The 22,728-nt window shown below is 42.9% G+C and overlaps 1 protein-coding gene across 1 annotated transcript in view; it reads left to right on the forward strand.

The window, feature by feature from the left end:
* The window catches only part of CTTNBP2NL (CTTNBP2 N-terminal like), a 50,199-nt gene that overhangs the window by 6,980 nt on the left and 20,491 nt on the right, over positions 1 to 22,728 (forward strand). Inside the window, exon 2 of the mRNA XM_029572963.1 lies at positions 21,187 to 21,294. Coding sequence (XP_029428823.1) covers positions 21,196 to 21,294 — 99 coding nt within the window. The 5' untranslated portion in view covers positions 21,187 to 21,195. The remainder of the gene's footprint in view (positions 1 to 21,186; positions 21,295 to 22,728) is intronic.

Consider the following 22,728-nt stretch of genomic DNA (forward strand, 5'->3'; position numbering starts at 1 on the left):
CAACAACCAATCTGCTGATTGGCTTTCGCCTGACTCTGCACCAAATTCCCTTACTCATCTCAGAAGGCCTTGCAATTATATCGAACCAGCAAATTACAGCATCCGGTAACAATATAGAAATCAACATTAAATCTTTCTTGACCATGCTGATGAATTTGTGTCCCACTTTACCCCAATCATTCCCCCCTAAATGAATAATCAGCACATGTGGCTGTACAAACCTTCCAAAACCCATCACAAACATGGGATGAGTTCATCCCACAGCATCCCCCTACGCCCCAACCAGTGAACAATCACACCATGTTGAGTTAAGTCCAACTGAGACCCATATGAGCGTCTGCATGCATGCCTATAGGCCCACACGACAAAAGAATGTCCAATAATCCATGCCCCACGATCCGAACATGCAGTACCTGAAAAGAAAAAACAATTAGTAAAATGAACACACATCATAACGGCCCTCTCAAATGCATCAGACCTCCACCTACTGATCCCCTGAATTATCCCACCTGATTAGCCTGAACAAGCCTGAGAACCCCGATAATTATCTAGAATCAGCTGCCTTAGAAACCCCTTCTGTTCTTTCCTTCTCAATAAACTTTATCAAGAAAACATCCAGAGCCCAAGGATGCGAGAAAAGACACCACCTTATTAGCACCCTGTACATAACCGTTCAAGTAGAAGGGGCTAGTGATGATCGTAGCAGTCTCCACGCCTCCGGGAACCAAATTTCCATAGGAAAGGTGGTACAGAAGCTCCGCACGGGTCTGCCTCTGGAGCAAGCCTGCAAAACAGTGCCCTTTGGAATGAGAGAGAGAATCAGCCACACTGTTAACCACACCGGGACACGACGAGCCCAAACTGTCAAGTTTAAAGTCATGCAACAGAGCATCAGCTCCCGCAACAAGTCAGAAATCATCAGGCATTTAGCCAATCTCTTATTAATGACTTCAACTACACCCAGGTTATCACACCAGAAAATGACCTTCTTTTCCCAGGATCGTGAATCTTATAAACAGACCGCAACCACTATCAGAAACAAATCCAAAAAGGTAATGTTCCTAGTAGTACCAGCTGACTTCCAATCATCCGGCCATGAAGCCTGACAATAAACTTCAAAACCTAGGGAGGCCGCTGCATCAGTATACAGTTCTAAATCATGGCTTGATAAAGAGTCCGACTGCCAAAGCGAAGACCCATTAAAATCAGACAAAAACCTATCCCAGATACGTAAATCCTCACACATCCCCCATGTAATGCAAATATGTGGCTGCTCTTAGTGACACCAGCCATCACAAACGACAATCTCCAAAGGAATACCCTCCCCATGGAAATAACCCGACAGGCAAAATTTAAACTGCCCACCAGCAACTGCAGCTCCTGCAAGGTTAACTTTGTCCGAAACAGCGCCCTCTCACCCAACCCCCTCATTCCTACCACCTTGTCAGAAGGCAACTGGGAAATCATGCCCACTGAATCTAACTCAATCCCAAGAAAAACCAACCATGTACAAGGACCCTTCGTTTTCTCCTCCGTAATGGGGATACCGAAATTGACGGAAACTTCATGAAAGCATCGCAACAGATTTGCATGCTCGTCCGAAGCAACCTTTCCAATAAATAAGAAATCATCTAAATAATGTACGACATTAGCCGACCCCAACTGCTGCTCTACTACTCAGTGCACAAAAGTGCTAAAAGCCTCAAAATACGCATGAGCAGTTCAACAGCCCATGGGCATACATTTGTCAAAATAAAAGGACTCATTGAAACGAAAACCCATCAAATAAAAACTATCCGGGTGAACCGGCAGAAGCTGAAAAGCAGTCTTAATATCCACCTTGGCCATCAAAGCCCAACAACCGTTGCGCCATACCATTCAAATCGCCGAATCAAACAAAGCATACCGCACCACACAAAGATCCTCTGGAATAAAATCATTCACCAAATTCCCTTCGGGGAAAGACAAATTATGTATCAATCTAAACTTATCAGGTTCTTTCTTAGTGATCACCGCCAATGGTGACAGAACTGAGTACCCTCAAAAGGACCAGCAGTTCTACTGAGCTCAGTCTCGCCTTGTAATTTATCCTGGACCACCTTAACCATCCTTCCACCCCCCAACTGAAACTGGACCCACAAAAGGAATGTGAAAACCAAACTCAAACCTACAAAGGGAATGTGAAAACCAAACTCAACCTCAGCTCTGGGGTAAACCTTGAGCCATGGCAACAATGCGTCGATGTGAACCGAGGTGGGCCCCCGCTCCAAAGTCTCATTACACAGGTCCCTTTTTGAAGGGCCCACTTGAGGCTCCAGCTCCCGCCCGTTTAAGGCATTTGGAGGCTGGATGATTTGCTCCGCAGCTAGAACAGACGTGTCTGAATTTGCAGTCTGGGACATTGCACACCGAACAACTGAACCGCCAACAGGCATCAAGAATTCCAGGCCCAGCCCGAAAGGGCCAACCACCCATATTAACCGAACCACCAGTACTCGCTGCAGACGAAGGGATCTTACTATTCATCTGCGTCAGCCACAAACTCACATCCTGGGTACCCCAGAACATAAACTGGGGTTTATGTTCTGGGGTACCCAGGACATTATTTATTTATTTATTTATATACCCATTGTATATACAAATTTATTCCTCCTACAAATGTTGATATCAATCATATCTAGCAGAATCTACCTGCCCCTCTTCTGACTAACCACTATCATGTATCCCACTTAGTTAATTATTACTTGTATAACTTCCATATTATTCGTATGTTATTGTTTTTGTTATTATTGTTATTTCTACTATTCCTATTATAATCATGTGACAAATGTAAAGCCTGTTGCTAAGTTCTGTTCTCTGTAAACCGATGAGATGTTCCCAACGTTCGTCGGTATATAAAAGATATTAAATAAATAAATAAATAAATAAACTTATTCTCCTCCATACGGTCCCTTATATTCTTTACTGGTGGCTAAAATTGCGTCAGCATAGGCCAATAAAGGCCCATACTGCGAGGAGTCCTAATGACCCACAATGCTCGCTAACCGAAGGAAAGACCATATCCAATTCAGAATATTGTGAGAAACCTTTTTTTTTTTGTGTCCCCAGGAAACGCTCAGCCCTCCCTTTCTTCTTTTTCCCCTCTGCAACCCTCTAACAGTTGGAAGATATACTTACGATGTCTAATCTTCCTCCTAAGAGACCTGGGCACATCCTCCCACAATTCTGAAAAAGTCACTAATGCAAGAGTTCCCCTGTCACCACCCTTATCCTTTGCTGTGGCATCGATCGAAGACGAAAGATGCAAAGAACCAGAAGACTACGAAGAGGTCGATGACAAAGAGATGAACTGGACCTATCCCACTTCCTCTTATGTTTAGACTTCACCCATTTCTTAGCAGGCTCCCCAGATTTGTCCACGGTAGCAAGAGACTCCCCCCACACTCAACACACCCACCAACTGACTCACTGCTGAAGAAGCAGTAGCCGACGGAGCTGCCACATCCTCCACCCCACAATGGTCAACTCACCTTTCTGTGCCAACCCTGACTCCATCATTCCCGGATCCTGGGACAGAGGAGCAGGTGCATGCGCTGCCGCAGACACCGGATCGTTGCGCCACCCTTCCTGGCAAGAAGGACCTGGACCATCCATCGATCCACATAACATATGACCCTGTGAAGAAACACAAGGAGCTAAAGCAACAGGCCCAAGAAATCCCACCATACATGGGGAAAACCCCATCCTAAATAAAACATAGAACAGAATGCCACCCACTCTGGCCGTAATTACTAAACAAGGGACCCCCAAAATCTGGCCCATATGGCCAGTAGTAAGGAGGGTTGCCCTAGCTGCTACCACCCTGCGTAGAAAACCTTCCCTGGAAGCTCGGGCTCAAACGCTGTGCTGTGGGACTCTCTCCCATAAGAGTAAATTAATGGCTTGAACCCTTGCATGAAACCTCCTAAAACTAGCTCGTAAACAAACCTCCTGTTCCCTAGCTCCCATTCCCCACTCAGCAGGAAAGGCTGCACCAGGAAAACCCATTGAGTGCCCCGCCCCCAATAACCCAGCCCAGCAGTTCCCATGTCAATCCCATGGCTCGAAGCCCCCCCCTGAGGGGGACAGGAATGGGTAGTTGGGGACAAAGGAGGTGGAAGGAGCTGCAACTGTCACCGAATACTGAGAGGGAGCCTCAGATGTCATCGGCACAGACCGAGCTGGCAGCGTCAGGAAGGGACACGCAGTCTCTGACAAAACCCTTTCCCCATGCAGGCCACCGAGGGAGCTGACAGCTGGGATATATCCTTGGCAGGGTGGACCAGAATAACAGATCTGGTTGTTCTTTACTTGCCATCATCTAAATATGTTACTAAAAGTTTTTTTTCCGAATCCTTTAACACCAAGAACAAAAAAACACAAAATGTGTCAGTTTTAGATTTTAATGCCCCTTGGTCAAAAGGTTTGTTTTAATAGCAAATACCATTGGTACAAGAAAAATATTTCCAAGGATAGTTAGACATTTATTTATTTTTATTTATTTATAGGCTTTTCTTTGCCGACATTCGTAAGGCTCATTCGTAAGCTTGCCCAAAGAACGATGAAATTTAAAACTGAATGTGTTTTTAACTATCTAGTTTTAGTAAGATATTTTTATAATGCATATCTTTCACTGATGCTATACGATCTGAGCTAAATCAAAAAACATTCCATTCACAAAATGTTCAGTTCCTTGCTTCCCTTTTAAGGTTGGAGCTGTTGCTCACTGTACTAAATATGTTACAGACCTCCAAAGCCACACAGGAGCATTCTTTCCACCATGGCAAACAGTCTAGGCTGCATGCTTATTGACCTCTGCATGTATATTAGGTGGAATAGTTTACCAAATATGACAGAGTAAGCCAATATAGTCTTGTCTTTAAAAAGAACATTTCTTTTGTTTTCCAGTTCTTTGTTCATTTCTTTAAATTCCTTCTTAATTTCCACAAGCCACGATCTTAGTATAAACCATGTATGGATATCAGCTTTTCTGTACTTTGTGTTTGCAGTGTTTTAAAAAGGAGACAAATTCTCCTCCTTGCATGGCGTGAAAGATTCTGAATGCCATTTTCCTCCTCACAGTTTTATTGCGCTTCTGGAATCAGGTGCAGCATACGTCAGTCAGATCTGTGATATGGTCTGACTCATCACCATGGTTTTGTATAACGTGAGGTGACATATCATAACAAAATTAACATGGTTGTCAGGATTAAAGAATGAGTTGGCCATCCCAGTCCATCTACCCAGTTGCCTCCTGCCTACTGGGTCACTGCAGACTCTACTTATGTTCATCTCCCTCCCCTACCCTCTGTATCTGGCCTAAGCATGCAGGAATTTAGGTTTGTGTAGCATCCTGATCTACTTACTGCAGGGTTGGGGACACAGGTTGCATGATGGGGCAGATTTAACATGTTGATTACTAAAAAGGATCACTCAAAAATAAGCAGTGCATGTGCCAAACATTGTGTTTCAAACAGAAAACAGCTTTTAGTGAAGAAAATCAACTGTTCCACAGGTACAAAAATAGACCCAATGCAGAATACAAAAAGAAAGCAAAAGTTTCCAAAACTCCAAGTAACTTATGTCATTTTCAAAAAAACAAGCAAACCTGGGCTCCTTCTCAAAAGGCTTCTGAGTCTTCAGAGCTCCAAAAGAATTTTTAGAGAATCCTCTTCCTGCTCCCACAATTACTCCCAGATGACTGGCTTGACGGGAAGAAAGCCTCTCCCTGTTGTCTAAGTGTTGCATCTCCCTAAGTCGAGCCCCCAAGGACTCCTCTCTCCAACAAGCAGAGCACAGCCCTCTTATATAACGTTTAACTCTGTTGCCCCACCCTGTCACTTACCATCCTCCCAACTACAAGGAGTGTCCTTTACTATAGAAAATTCCTCTCTTGAAACCCTAGTGCGGCCTGCTCATTCCTGTTTGGTTACTACCACCTCTGCTGGGACTACAAGTGCAAACCTTTCAGTAGTCGGGCAGTTTCGGTTGCCCAGGGTTCATATGTTACAGAATTTTCTGTTTTGTCTGTACTATATGAGATCAGCAGATGGCCTACTCTGTATACAGTTCTAGGGAGGCAGTTTCCTTAACTAATTTCAAAGAAAAGTAATGTTTAGATCAAAGTGGTAGTAACAGGTAGATATAGATGTGTGTGAGGCCTGGGTTTAACAGGTCTCCAACCAGAGAAGTCACGTGTGGGAAAAAAAACCAGCCAGGTAGGTGACTGTTGGTTTTAAGTCTCCAGCCTTAGCTGCAAGATCATTAAATTGTCTGAAGCAGTGGAGTTTGAAAATATTTATGGAACTGAATTTTATTTTTAGCCCAACAGTGTTGTCCTGCTCGTTTGGGCTTCCTGTTTAATCATAGCCAGCACTGAAAAGGTTAAGTCATTCTGTTCCTCTGATAAGCTCAGTCAGTTTTCATTGGTCAGTAGGTCCTATATGTAAATTTGTGAACCGGTAGAAATTATCCTTACTACATAATTGCCTAGTATTTACATGTTTTTTGTCTTGCGCTGAAAATGACCACTTTGGGGGAACTGGGAAGGAGCTGAGGATGGATTCGGTGTCCTTTTGGGAGTCCTCACAGAAAGATACGTCCAAACTGCAAACAAGATCGCTGGTCCCTTTCTAAGCAAAGCAGCTGGTGCAAAATAACCAGCAGAAGCAGACCACAATTGAAATTTAAGCTGCTATCACTCAATGCTGCTTTTGAAACACTGGTCAGTGTCAGCTTGGGACTAAATTAAAAAGCACAGAAGGTGATTTGTGAGATATGTGGACATTGTATCCTTTTTATGAATGAAAATAAAACTATTTTCTTGATTGCATTCAACAAAAAAAAAAAGGACATTTGATCCATGATTATAGCAGTGATGCATAAGATAGATATGTCATGCTTGCATAATGTGCAATTGTCATCTGTGATATGAGGTCTGAACAATATTCAAGAAAAAAGTATTGGTTCTAGTTGACAATATAGAGCATTTGTATTTATTTTTTCAGTCATGCAGAATAATCTATAAACTATTTTAGCCATGTAGACTTGGGAAAGCCACGGTTTCTTCCTGGTTATGCATGAGAAGGATTGGATGTATTCTTTGGGATCCTGCCGGCTATTTGTGACCTAGATTGGCCATTGTTGGAGATGGGCTGCTGGACTTGATAGGTCTTTGCTCTGACCCGCTGTGGCATTTTTTACGTTTCTTCTAATGATCAGGAAATGTGCATGCTTGGATATTCAGTGTGCGATCTAGGTGAAGGCAGAGGGAAAAGTCCAGGGATATGTGTGTTTGACTATGTGGGTTTAACACAGACTGACTAGTTATTGGACAGGTCTGCTATTTAAAAACCACACTGATACTGTGTAGTTGGTGGATGGATGAGAAGCAAACTGTCCCTAATTACTTGACTAAAGAGTAGGCAGATTGCTAGATGTTTTTGCACACTCTGCTAAGGGTCTTTTGCTACCTTGGTGCTTCTTGGTTATTCCCCTGTTTCTCTGGGGAAATGGCCATAGTAAAAACTGTTGCATCATCTTTTATTTTTGAATTGCAGGGCAGGGCTAACTGTGCCTAATGGGTGACCGTGCAGTGTTTTTCTTTTCTTTTTTTTCATTTTGCTGATTAGTAAAACTCCTCTAGTTCATGGCACCTTCGCTTTGGGTGGTTCTCCTAAATACTGTGCCCTCCTCCCTCATGTAGCAGGTTCCCAAGGGAATGCATATGGGGTGGTAGTGTTGGTTTGTTTTTCCATTCTCCTGCAGAGCTGTACAAGCTTTTACAAGTATTTGAGGAGTCTCCCCAACAAATAGGCAGGTTCTTTTGGCTTCTTCAGCTACAGAGTCAGTAGGGGACGCTTGTTTGGTTCTGGTAGCCAGTAAGAAAAGCCAAACTAGATTTCTTGAGTGAAAGGAAATCAGAACAAGAAAATAAGTCAGATTAAACTACAGTTAAAGCAGCAAGACCTCCAAAAAAGTTAAAAACAAATAAAACCTTGTTTTCCTTATCCCTTATCCTAAAGGACTAGAACTTCTAATTAGCACAAATATACTACAGCAGTGGTGGAAAATTGCCAGATGTCTAAAATTGATGTCCCGTGAGCACTGCTGACCCAGGAGGAGCCACAGAGGTGGGCCCAGGCTGGAAGAGACGAGCTGCTGGATCTGGACCTGGGACTGCTCTCTGCCTGCATAGGCCAGAATGTAGAGGAAAAAATATTAATAAATGACAAAAAAAACAAAATACAGCCAAAAAAGAGAGAAAACCAAAGCCAAAATAACAAAGCAAAAGGGAGAAAGCAAAAACAAGTAGATGATAAATGAAAAAAGAAATCTGAAATGTTGCCAGAAAAAGCACGTGGACAATAAACGTACCTACTGTTGACGTGAGGTGTAACATTTCTTAGTAGACATTCACCGTGTCCTGATTTATGCTTTGCCCATAGTAAACAGCCCTGATTATGAATTAACCTTTTATAGGTTTAATATTTACACATTAAAGCTGTAAAATGATAAATAAGCAGACTTTACAGTTTATAGGGAAAAATGTAGTTTGCATAATGGTTTATACTAAGATATGCGGGGGGAGAGAACATATATTTACATGATGCAAGTTTAAAAGGATTTATAAAATGAAGAGAGAAAAAGGGTGTTTAGAATAATAGGTTGGAAACAAGGAGACCAGCATTTGAATCCTGCTAATCCCAGTGCTAGTGGCTTTGTGTAAGTCGCTTTGTCTCCTGTTGCCTCACGTATCTACTTCGGCAGTAAGATCTTCAGTACAGGGTCTCGTCATGCAGTGCACTTGGTTTGGGGCACTAGACAAATGCCCAGATGACTAAATGCATGATTTATGGTAGCATCCCATGGAGCTGCATGGTTGTGAAACTGTGCATTTGAGGTTAGACTTGAAAGGGTCATGAAAGCAAGTCCAGGATTTGACCTGCCATAAACAGCCATTGAGTTTATTTTGAACAAAGTGCAGACTCCTAGTGGGAGGGGTCAGGCTGCAATTTCACACCTTGTGTGCGCACACACCCCCTGAGTCATTGCTTGCATTAGGCATAACAAGGTGTGTTCATATTACTCAACCTTTGGCATCCTGCCTCATCTAGGTGTACATTACTACTACAGTACTCTGTATACCCTATTATTTTCTTCTTTTGCTTAAATCTTATACTACTGAATATTAGTTTAATCTGTTCCATGCTCTTTTTTGAAGTAGCAGAATAGCAAACCACCACCTCTTTTTCTCATTTGGGGCATGAGTAAATATTATTATTAAAACGTTTGAAGTATTGACATGCCAGTGCAATAGGACGCTGTCTTTGGTTATTAAAAGTTGCTAATGACCATCCTGTTCTTTCAAAAGAATCCTTGGTATTTATAAGGGAGAATTAACTGGTGCTGTACTAGTTTCCAAAGATAGCCTTATTTATTTAATCTCTTGTCAGAATTACTGCATCCAGTTTTATTGCACTTGCCTTGTTTTGCTTTATGACATTTAATGTTAAGGTTGGAGAAAGGTGAGAGAGAAAAGGTCTTACAGCTAGGATTGTAAGTCTGTTCCCCAAATATCAATTCATTTGTTACAGGAACACTAATGGTCTGAAGAATGTGCCAAAAGGGAAATATTCCATAGTTTCTGCTGCAAATCACCAATGTACCTTTGGGAAAGTAATTCAACATGCCAGACCATTCTTTTTGGGACTGGCTCACTAGCAACCCACTTTCATCCCCTGACCTGTCCCATGTATGGCAAGCCATAGTTGGGTTCAAAGCTGGAAGCTCCGCAGGCAAGGTCTCTCTCTCTCTCTCTCTCTCTCCCTACCGCATATCATCCCTAATAGTTCCCACATTTGCAGCAGCCCTCTTCATGCCACTGGTATGGGATTTGCAGCAGCCCTCTTCATGCCAATGGTATGGGATTCCCACAGAAGCATGACTCTGGCTTTAGGATTGAACCTACAGAACAGCAGCATTTCTGCAGGGCTATCAGCGGGCGTGCCAGCTTAATTTGAAACCTGGCAATCTATATGTGGGTTAAGATCTCTTAGCTGGGTATGCAAATGTTGTTTGTCCTAAGACCGATACAATCAAACCATACTCCCTAGATCTCCATCACAAAAAAGGCTCAACTAAGTAAATATACATCCTGTTAACATTATATGTGTGATTAGAAAATGCTTAACTGCTGTTAGTCGCTGAGCTTTCCTTCAGCCCTTTGCAGGCCCCATTTCTCTCTCTTAATATTTATTTTAAATGTTTTATATTCCGCTACTTTCATTATGTTGTTCAGCACAGATTACAGTAATCACATACATAAAACATACTAGCTACACATTAAAAACATGGACAAGCATAAGCATTGAGCCAGTATAAATATTAATAAAACATAATAAAATGACATCTACAGTACCACGTTCTGTCACTACTGGTATGCCTAGATAAAGTAAAGTGCCTTGAGCTTTTTCCTGAAAACATCCTTTTTATTCTCAGTTCTGCTGTCATAGCGTGCCACAAAACTGGACCTATATATAATAATGCCTTTGAGTAAGTCCATAGTCCTGTAAACTCAGGACTGTTAGCTAATTCAGGCTTAATGACCACTAATGGGCCAGGCCCCGCCTGCGGGAGAAGAGGCAGGCCTAAGGTTGTACTGAAGAAAGCTGCTGGTGGTAGGTAAGGCCCCTCCAGTGGGAGGCCAGCTCATGCTGAAGAAAGCTGCTGGCAGGAGAAGAAGAGGTGAGCCCTGCCACTGAAGGACACTACTGGGGGGAGGGAAAGGAAGGGGGCAAATGAGAGAGATGAGGGTGGAGAAGAGAGATGGGAAAGGAGTGGAAGGGAATATGAGAGAAGGCAAAGGGGAGTTAGTGAGGGTTGAAGGGAAGGGGGGGGGGGGAGAAGATGAAATGAGAGGGGAGGGAGGCATGAGTGAACAGAGGGAGTGTGAGGGTAGGGAATGAGGGGAGTGAGTGAGAGGGTGGTAGAGGAAGAGGTGAGAGGAGGGGATGCCCAACACATGCACTGCGGGGCAGATAAAGGAGGAGAACAGTGTTTCTGGGGGTGAGGCAGAGCTGCCAACCTCCAAGAAATGTAAAAGTATTATTGACACACAATTGTTCCATCCCTGGGAACCCAGCATCAGAAATCATCCCAACATGTCTGCCCCTTCCAAAGAGTCCCCCTCTTCCAGCCCTCTTGGCGATTTGAAATGTCCTGTGTGGCCCTTCTTTCAAAAGGTTTGGGGACCCCTGCTCTAAATTTAAGGGCAACAAGAACTCTTGCAGCCACATTCTGCACTAATTGAAGTCTCCGTAATATATAGACTATTACAGTATCTTAGGAAAGGAACATTTTGAATCCAGGGTCTCCATTTTCAAGGACTGATGACTTCCTACAAGAATAATATTAGGATTAAGGCACCGTCATCAGTGATGCTCACTGTCAGTTGTGAATCTAGCCTATTCATATCAGTCCGGGTCCTCGCACGCCCAAAATCCCTTCATCTTAGGTTGTGTTTAAACTGTTTCTCTCTTTGATTGTGTGATAGAATTTTGGGTATTATTAATTACTCTTCAGACCCATAGTATCCAATCTGGGCAGGGCCAGAGGTCCAACACGCTGTTTATGTTAGATTTCCATCAGGTTAAATCCCAGTCTGCAGTCTCGCCGTTTGGGTGGACTCTCTGAAATGAACCTTGGACACACTTGTTAGTGCCAGTGTGCTGATGGAAAGCTGATGTGATGTTGCTTTTTCAATTAATGTCTCTCTCACTCTTGAAACAAGGCAATTTGCAAGTCCCAAGAAATTAGAGGGCTTTAAAAGTTAATGATCCGAGTTGGGCAGCACATGACAGCCTATGTCTCTTGCACTTTTGCAGTAACAGCAGTGACCAATTTCTGGTTGAGTTATTACTAGTTTAACCTAAGTGGGGGGATTATAAAAACAACGTGCATGTACCATTCAATCCCACTTAAACAAGCATCTTCTCAGGCTGAATTTTTCTGTCTAGGACAGGTGAATGGAGATGTAAGTACAGTGGCTTGCAAATATTCATATTTCTACACTACTTTGTTTTGAGCGTGCAAACTGAAAAACACACACAAAAAAATATAAAAATATACAATATCAAAAGCACAAAAACACAATATATCAGAAATTAGCCCCATACAAAATGATTTAAAAAAAAAATTCCAATTGTATTATCCCAGAATTAAAGTTTGAATTGCTAAATCTAAATCACCCAGACAAAATCCAAACTACCAATGCAGAATGAGCCTATATAGACAGCAAAACAGATGTATGTAAGCTGAAGCAAGAGACAATGTGAACTGTTAATGTAACTGTTAAGGTCTATCAATTGGATATCTTAACATTAAGAGAAAATAACTTAGATTAGATGTACTTTGGTCATAACGTTGTTTGTTTGTTTGTTTAATAAAGATTAAGAAATAACATTTCAAAATACCACCAGTAGCTTGTGCCTAGTTTCTCTATTGCAGACAGAGAACACAGTATATAACTAATTTTGTGTAGAGAAATGCACTTTATTTAACAAATAATTTGTCCCACAGGAAAAGAAAGCCAACTGCCCATCTTCAAGGAAGCAGGTTTTGTGGGCACTGCAGTAAATCTCCTAGTATTGTATAGATTCCATGCTGTTATTGTGCAGTGATAAGTAGTGGCTATTTCTTAAATCTACTTGGTTAATAAGTTTAGTGACTTCTCTTCCACAAACTTGTCCAAACCTTTTTTTAAACCCAGTGGGGTAGATTTTATAATTTTGTGCGAGCGCGTACGTTTGTTCGCGCGATTTCAATAGATACGCATGTAGCCGCGCGTATCCATTAAAATCCGGGATCGGCGAGCACAAGGCTGCCTCCATTCCCTCCTCGGAGGGAACTTTCTTTCGCCTTCCCCTCACCTTCCCCTCCCTTCCCCTACCTAACCCCCCCCCCCCCCCCTATCTTTATTGCCGGATTTATGCCTGCCGGAGGCAGACATAAATCTGTGCGCGCCAGTGGGCTGCTGGCGTGCCATCACCCGACCCGGGGGCTGTTCCGGAGGGCACGGCCACGCTCTCAGAACGCCCCGGGCTGAAACCAGCCCGCAGCGCCGCCCCCGAAACGTCACGTCACCCGCGCCACGCCCCCGAAACGCCGTGTCACGACCGCCATGCCCCCACCACGCCCCTCCATGCAAGCCCCGGGACTTACACGCGCCGCCGAGCCTATGCAAAATAGGCTCGGTGCACGCAGGAGGGGGGTTTGGGGTAGGTTTTCGGGGGGTACACGCATATCCCTTTGAAAATCTACCCCTAGTGAATGAGAGGCTGCCTGTGATGTGTGTGTATGTATGCATGGTTTGGAGGGAGGTATCTTCAAAGGATACTAATGATCCATTAGAGTTAGGGCATCCCAACAGAGAGGTTCCAATAATAAGAAAAGCAGTCCAAGTGCCTATGATTAAAAACTCACCTGAGCTAAGAGATTCCAATTTATCCCTGTCAACTGAAAAGCAGAATGTAAATATAAACAAAAAACACACTTTGAAATGTTTGTATGCTAATGCCAGAAGTCTAAGAAGTAAGATGGGAGAATTAGAGTGTATAGCAGTGAATGACGACATAGATTTAATTGGCATCTCAGAGGTTAACCAATGGGACAGTGCTATACCGCGGAACAAATTATTTCGCAATGACAGAGAGGAACATCTTGGTGACGGGGTGGCACTTTGTCTGGTAAGGCATAGAGTCCAACAGGATAAAGATCCTGCATGAGACTAAATGCACAATTAAATCTTTATAGGTAGAAATCGCTTGTGTGTCGGGAAGAGTATAGTGATAGGGGTATACTACTGTCCACCTGGTCAAGATGGTGAGAGGGACAGTGAAATGCTAAGAGAAATTAGGGAAGCTAACCAAATTGGTAATGCAGTAATAATGGGAGATTTCAATTACCCCAATATTGACTGGGTAAGTGAAACATAATTCTCAGTGGAGCACAGGATTTGGTGGGCCCGGGACAGGCAAAGAATGAGCAACAGGGGGTGGGGGGCTATAAGCACAATAATTGTTCGTACAGGGCAGCAAGAAAGCTAGCACCGGCCTTGATTCCCAGTCTATTAGGAGCGTGAGATGAAAAGTTGAGAAGTTTGATGAGCTAGTTCAATTCTCTTCAAATAATATGCCAGGACTCTCTTGCAGTCCAGTGAATTGAGGGCCTTTTCCGTTTCAATGTATGAGGTCTTGGAAAGAACCTAAGCAAAACAATGGCTTGATTCAGATGAAAAGTTGAAACTACTTTTGGCAGAAACTTGGGGGAATACACATTCTTTTGTTCTGTTGTGGAAAGACTATATGTTCAGTAAATAGTGCACTAATGCCTGAAGCTCACTGACTCTTCTAGCAGATGTAATAGCAACTAGGAACGTTACTTTCCAGATGAGGAACATTAAGGAAGACAACTAACGGTTCGTTAAGGCAGTTTCATTAGTTGTGCTAATGCAACATTGAGATCCCATAATACAGGTGGCTGGAGATTCCTGTATGCCACAAGCCTTTCACTCACACCCACACACATGCAACCCAGTCAGTCAGGGTCCATGGGTCATTCCTCCTCCACTACTGCTGCTGCCAGCCTGTACTTCGGGGCAAGCTGCAATTTTGCAGCTCCTCCTGCTGGCACCTTGGTAATTCAACACGTGCAGTGCTAGCTAGCATTTCCTGTATTCTCATCTCATGCATTGCGAGATGAGAACACGGGAAGTGCTAGCATTGTGAGTGTTGAATACCGCAGGGCCAGCACTTGAAGAGGAGCTGAAGGACAGGTTTGTCTTCTGCTTCTTCCGCCGCTGGTAGACTGGGAGTCCATTAGCAGCCGCACGGGCCTCCTGCTTCTTCCACAGCCGATGGGATTGGGTCCACCAGCAGTAGCACGGGCCTCTCCCTGCTCCCAACACCACTCCTCCGGGTGTGCTGCCTTGTGGAGTTGCACGGTTTGCACATCCGATGGCGCCGGTCCTGCTGGGAATAGCAGTTGCCAAGCACAGATTATCCAACTGGCTGGCAGACTGTATCACATATTGTTATGATGTGGCTGGCCTCCAGAGCAAAGACTTTCAAGGTTCATCAAGTAAAAGCCATGGCTACCTCAGTCGCTCATCTGCAAGCCGTGCCTGTCGAAGACATTTGCAAAACTGCAACTTGGTCATTCGTTTGCACCTTCACATCCCATTACTGACTGGACAAACTATCAAGAAGTGGCAAGCAGATTTGTGCAGCCTGTTCCCCTCCATGCTCCAGAGAGGGTTCTGTGTTGATTTTCAGTAAGTGCTCCGCTGCATTCTTCAGCATGGGACTCTCCACGTGTCCTTGCCAACAGAAAAAGCAAGTTTACTTACTATCATTGGGGTTCACCGTACACAGCAGGATGTATTAGCTATGCTTAATATCTGCCTGACTCCCGGAGCGTTGACTACCTAGGCAAAGCTAAACTCTGCAATCAGCCGAGGTGCTCACAAGGCAGCGCACGTTTGTGACCGCGCATGGAGCTAGGAGAAAAGTGTCTGATCAGTGCTGTCGAATGATGTCACCCACTTTCTCATGGCTAGTTCATCCTGCTATCTATGGAGAGCCTCGTTTACAGTCTTTTTCATTGGTTAGGTATACTCTTCCAACCCAAAGAGCAGGAGCTGTAACTGGGACTCAAAACACACAGGTTCTTGGTTAGTAACACACATTTTAAAAGTCTGGCCATATATAGGTTCCAACCCTGTTTTCCAGATTTCCATACCAAATGTGGTCTATGATTTTCTTTTTCTTATTTATTTTTTTGAGAGGAAATGGGCAGGGGATATTGAGTCATACTATTGATAGATTGTCCTTTTCCTCCTCAGAAACCACTTTTTAAAAATGCCACACTGGCTTCTTTTGATCAAATATAAACCTATCCTCCAATTCCACCATTGTCACTTTCCTATATTCAGTGACTACCTAAAGTCTAAACCCCCTTGAACATTTTTCACATTTTGCTGTGTTACTGTATCACATTTGCATGCATTTAAATTAAAAAAAATGTTCCACTCATCAACACACCATATTCCACACTTTTCAGAGTCAAAGATGTTTTATTGAGGGACATAGCATAAAAAATTCCATAAAACAAAACTGAAATTCAACAATTAGATAAGCCTGCAGCACCGAATCAATATTTGGTGGATGCATCTTTGGCAGCAATTACAGCTGGGAGGCTGCTGGGATTCATCTCTACCAACTTTGCACACCTAAATTTGTCTTTACAAAACTGTTCAGGCTCTGTAAGATTCCTTGGGATGGCAATCTTCAAGTCATGCCGTGGATTTTTGATTGTATTGTAGTCGTGGCTCTGGCTGGCCCACTCCAGGGCAGTTACCTTTTTGTTCCTTAGCCGCTCCTGTGTAGTTTTCATGCTGAAAGGTGAACTTCCATCTCGGCTACAGCTTTCCTTGAGGATTCCACTGTACCTCTTCTTTATTCATTGTCCCTTATATCCTGCCAATGAGAAGCAGCCTCTTAATGTGATACTGCTGCCACCATGCTTCACAGTAGGGATTGCATTCTCTGGGTAATGTACTCCAGCAAGTTTGCGCCAAATGTAATGTAAAATTTCTATTTAGTTTTGTCACATCACAAGGTTTTTTGCCTTGTGATGTGTCCCTTTTCATGCTTAATATGAGATTCAAGGTGGGCCTTCTTGAGTAACGGTTTCCTTTTTGCCACCCTTCCATACAGGCAAGATCTATAAAGTGCTTGGGATATTGTCACATGTACACTTTGACTAGCATTGTCCATGGAAGCCTGCAGCTCTTTCAAAGTTGCCACTGGTCTCTTGGTTGCCTCCCTGATCTGTCTCCTCCTTGTTTGGTCATCCAGTCTGGAGGGACAGCCTGATTTAGGCAGGATTTTGGTGGTGCTATACACCTTCTACTTCTTAATCATCTGGACCATGCTCTGAGGGATATTCAGGGACTTTGGAATTCTGTGCTTTTCTACTAATTTGTCCTGAGTCCTTTTGACATCTCCTTGGTGCTTATGGTTGGGTCTTTGCTTTGTAATGTGCTACTCCACAGAGAGATCAACAGAAATTGCTGAATTTATCCTGTTGTCATGTTAATCTGTACAATTTAACACAGGTAGAGGCAGTTCACTCTGTGTGTGCATTTGAAGGCGATTGGTTTCACCAGAGCTTTAAGTATTTAGGATTGCTACGGAAGTACAAAGGGATGAACACATATCCAACCAAGCTATTCCATGTTTTTATTTCTACATCATTTTCTAAGGAATTCTGGATGAGCCCAATATTTAAGAAAAATAAAATGTAGCCAGATATGCTGCTGAATATCCACTATAGTCAGCGAGTGCCACTTAGTTGGATAAGTGACTCTTCCAGCTAAGTTTTTAGCCAGATAACTCGGGAATGGGCGGATTGGGAAGGCGTTGACTTAGCCAGATAAGTTAACCAGTTAACTCTGATCTTCAGAATTAGCTGAACTCTGGTTGGGCCACAGGGCTATCCTAAAGTTAGCCACTGAATATCCTGGCTAAGTTAGCTGGATAAGTGTATCCAGCTACCTTGCAGAGTTGCACAGCAGCTGAATATGGACCCCGATATATTTTTTTCAGTTCGTGGTTGTAGGGTAGGATGTGTGGAGACATGGAACAAACCCTGCATTTTATTTCTAGGCTATAAAGCAACAAAAGGGGTGTAGACTTTCTATAGCCAATGTAACTGGTACAAGCATTGGGGCCGATGCAATATAAAGCACAGAAAGCGGACGCTGAAAAGTCAGTACCCGCTTTCCTATTGTACGCATGGCGCCCGCAAGGGGGGCGCCATGCAATACTCAAACTCTGTGTCCGTTTTCATTACTGGCAGACGGCCGGTTATGAAAACCTATGCCGAGTTTACCGGCGTCTGTCTTCATAACTCTGCGGTCTGCCGAGTTTTTGTTTTGTTTTTTACTTAAAAAAAGGAAGTACAGAAAAGCAGTTTTTACCTGCGCTCAGCTATTACCGCTTGCTCCAGGCAGGCGTTAATAGCTGAGTGATAAATGTGCGTCTGAGATGCACATTTTTTTTTCTTTTTTTGCATGCGGAGTGAATGAGTAATAGGCTCATTCACGAGCGCTATTACATTCATTCTGCGTCCGACGCGGGTTAAATAGGCTGAGCGCGCACTGTATTGCATCGGTCCCATTGTGGGCAGGTGCAAGGCATTTAGTATTTTGGCCCTATGAGTGAGCCTTCCTTTTGTTAATGCTCTTTCATTGAGTTTTTGGGTTTGTTTTAGTCTCAGTCTTGTAAATGACTCCCTTAGACTGTCAAACTCATTTAAAATAGTAAGAGCTCAACATTTAAAGGGTTTATTCCTAACTGCTTATTACAAGGCCAGCTTGTTCCACAGACAGTAAAGTAGTGGTGTTCTATGCCACATTCTGCCGACAGCCTTTCAGCAGGTAGTTATCTTGCAATTTAACTAAACCACACTACCAGAAAAAAATTACAGGAAAGCCACTGTTGTCGGAGAAAAATGTGAACTGCCTTTACAGTTTATATTTAATAAAATATCCTGTGAGCATGCAAAGCCGCAGCAAAAAGGAGCAAAATACAACTAACAAAGGTGCAGTGCTGCCAATTTATTTGCTTTTATCTGTGGACTAGATTATCGATTTAAACTTTAAATATTGACATCCTGGCGTTTGTTTACTTCCTCAGACAAAAGTAAGGCATAAAAAAGCAAAGTGTGTGCAAATTGGTATCTTTTACATCTTTCTACCTGAGGATTTAGTTTTCTCTTCCTTCTAGAAGGGAAGAAATTCCACAGAAAACTTCATACAAGGAAGATCTTCTGCAAGGAGCACTGCGGGGCATCTGCCCGAAATTAAAGTGTAAAACATGGATAAAAGTTTCACAGCGCTGTTTCCACAAGTTAGCATGTGAATATTATTTTACTGTATTTCGCCACTGTATTGCCCTCTTCCTCCTACTTTTGAGCTGCATATTTTGGGATGCATCAGTGTAAACCTGCAGCCAAAAGCTCCCTCACAAGTGGTACTCCACTCCCCAAGCCGCCTTCTCCAAACACAAAAAATCACACTTTATTTGGTGGTATGACAGTGTTGCAGCTTTATAAAATGCTTGTAAATGCTGCACTGCAGATAGCTTTGAAGGTTGGGCTCATATATATGATATTGTGGATCCAAACATTCCCAATCCCTCTATCTGCTTTCCTCCTCCGATGCCCCTGGCAATTCAATGCCTGCTAGGGTAAAATAGCAGCATTGACCACTAAAGGGTGCTCCAAGCCACCACTAGACTATCGGAGAATCTTCTTATAGTTAAGAGAGGTCCAGGGAGTGGAAGATCTGCCGCAGGCTCGCCGGGACTCTCTTTGGTTGTAACAGGACGGATGATGCTGGTGGCGCTCAGGGCACCCCCCCCCCCCCCTCCCTCACTCCCAATTTACAACACCCTCATCCTGCTCAAAATCCGGCTCTGGTTCCGTCCCCGACTTGACCCCACTCCTGACCTTCCCCTTGCTCTGCTGCTTCCATGTAATAGATGTAAGGAAGAAGCCACTATGGGGGTGAAGAATTGAGTATCACTAGCAGCTATCTGGGCTTTCTCTCCTCAGAGACTAACCGTCCATGTAGAAACAGCCTTTTCTATTCCTTCCCGGGTTGAAGTGCATCACCTCCACAGTGTGCCAGAGCTATGCTGACCCTATGGGACAGAAGACAAACTCAAATCTCCTGCAAAAGTGTCTTACAGTTGTCTGGATGGAGGAAGTAGATTGCAAGTTATCATTACCTAATAAGATATGTATATGGTCTGTAAGAGATTTCCCTCTTGCTTTTGGAGTTCCCAGACTCAAAACAACTCTGCAGTCTTAAATATTTCTGAATTCCTATGGCATCATCTGTATCTGTTAATGGCCTTGAGCGAGACCAGCTTGTAATTGCACTTTCTGTGGGACCTGAGCAGTTTTGACAGGAAGCCTGCCATCTGTGCTACAGGTTAGAATAACATAGTGCCTCATTTATATATAATACCTAAATGAGAGGTGATAACATTTGGTAAATTCATTAAAATTACAGATATTGGAGTAAATTTCCAAAGGGGTTCCACACGTAAATGCAGCATGCACTCGTGGAGATGCTGTTATATAAAGGTCGAGAGAACACGCAGAGTTTCCATTTTACCAGCAGAAAAAAAGGGGCAGACTAGAGGCTTTCCAGGGTATGGCTCGGAAGTAGGCATGGTAGTTGCTATTTTATGAGAGAGATACATGTATATATTACCCAACTTATTAGTCACATTTATTCCTGCTAATTGACTGGCGCAAGTGAACTTGGACTTGTTGGCTGCAGTGGGAGGTCTGTATGAACTAGTGGGGGTTCACGTTGAAGTGTTAAAGGGTTTGGGTGAACCGGCAGAGGTATCTGCAAACTGGTGATTCCAACTACCTTATTTTCTGGTGTATAAGTCACAGTTTTTTCAGCGATTTCAGTGACTGCAACTTATACATCGGTGTGATTTATGTACGTTCAGCCTGTGCTGTTAATCTCGCTGTACAAACAGGTGTGACTTATGCAAAGGTGCAACTTATCTACCAACCTTTTCGTCAAAATGGCAGTTTATACATCGAAAAATACGTATTTACAAACCCATATATGCACATGCTTTTAAATTATTTGCCTCTGAGTATACATTGAGGTCATTACGTGTATATTTTACATTTTTTCACGCACCTAGAATATATGCACATGTTTATAAAATAGGTAGAGCAAGAAAGCATTTTCTTTGCATTGGAAATAGGTGAGCATACTTTTGGAGCAGAACTACGCAGTATTTTGTAAACTGGGCAACTCTCGCTGCCCACTTTATAAAATGCTAGTAAATGCTGCACTGCAGATCGCTTTGAAGGTTGGGCTCATTGTAACGCCTGATGATCCCTGATGATTTCATTGACTTCTCCCTGGAACTTCTTACAGATGCAAAGGTGCACTCCCCATGATCTTTGTGTGTGTGTTTCCACCCGCCTATCTGAACCTACGGTCTGCAGTTTGGATTTAAGTATTCCTTTTTTACATTTTTTTTCCAGGCATTCAGGATGAATCTGGAAAACCTCAGTAAATCAGAACTTCTGACTCTATTCAGCATCCTTGAAGGTGAACTAGAAGCAAGAGACTTGGTCATAGAAGCTTTAAAGGTACATCTACTCCAAAACTAAAAAAAAAAAAAATTCTCTCCATGTAGGCCTCATGTTTGGAAGCACTCGCTTACTATCAGTTCCTGGAAAAAAATCCTGCTTCCTAAGATGGAACTTTAGAGGTTTGATTTATTTAAAATTGCTTTAAAAACCCATTTAATAGTGCAGATGCACAACAAGTTTAGTGCAGTGATAGTTCTGTTTTATTCTTGGAGTCAGATCAGAAGAAATGGTTTACAGTGCTGAGAGCATTTTAGGTGTTGGGGCTTTGTTTTTGGGTAAAGAAGAGATCTGATCTTGAATCTTTGCAGCATACAATAATAAACGCTTTGGTCCTAGCAACAGCCTGAATGCTGAATGTGTGTGCCTGTAAAATTATATTAGGGCAGAGTACGTACTGTTATAATAAGTTCCCCAGACAGATGCCTAGAAGTGACTGGGATGGACCACTGCTCCTGTACCTCAGGCTGCAGTAATCTGATCATACCTAAGGGCTCCATGGGCTGGTGGGTCTCAGTCACCGGAGATGTGGGCCAGCAGACAAACGAGAGGTTTGATATTTTGGGGACTGGGTGAGTCGGTCACAACAGTGGCCCAATTAAAACAAAGAGTACATTTTTCTAAAATCTTTAGTTTGGGATTTTACATAACTGGTGCAGGCTTTTTAAGTTCTTAATTATTACAAAATGAGATAAAAGCAGTGGAAACCCTCTTGTCGCACAAGAAATCTTCTTGTTTGAAGTTTTAGTTTTCTTGTGAATTTTGAGCTCGTGATAGGAATCTGCTTGATGGCACGCTAGGGACGATATCCGCCCTTAACTGCTGCACAGGCAGCAACATTGAAAGCTTCCTCGCTGGTCCTCTGCCCTCTTCTGAAGAGATCCCAGGCCCCGCAACACGAGAAGAATGTTCACTTTCCATTCCCATATAGGGCTTTGCCTTCTCCTGGTCATTTACTATGTTACTGTGTTATAGATTAGGGATACGCATTCGTTTCAAAACGAATGGTAATACAAACAAATCAGCGGGTTTCATTTTGGTTCATTTTTACCCCAAAATAAATGCAAAATGCCCCTGAAAATCGCCAACATTTTTGGGTTCATTTATTTTGGAAAATACTACGCACTATTTGTGAATAATGCGCACTATTTTCAAAAACGAAGGAAAAAAATCGCACAGAACAAAAAAAATGTAAAATAATGACCCAAAAACAAATAAAATGAATCCAACCGAAACATTTCTCTGCACATGCTTATTATTTCTATACATGCTGTATATATAAAATATATGCTTGTTCTAACCAGCTGTGATGATGGTCATAGTGATAAGCAGTAGACAGATTTCTGTTGCAAAGCAGTGTACAAGGTAGCCTCTCCCAGGCAGGGCAAATGTACACTGTCAGAAACAGTAATAGACCACCAAGTGTACTTGAAC

This window comes from Rhinatrema bivittatum, chromosome 12, assembly GCF_901001135.1.
Source record: "Rhinatrema bivittatum chromosome 12, aRhiBiv1.1, whole genome shotgun sequence".
Taxonomy (NCBI): domain Eukaryota; kingdom Metazoa; phylum Chordata; class Amphibia; order Gymnophiona; family Rhinatrematidae; genus Rhinatrema; species Rhinatrema bivittatum.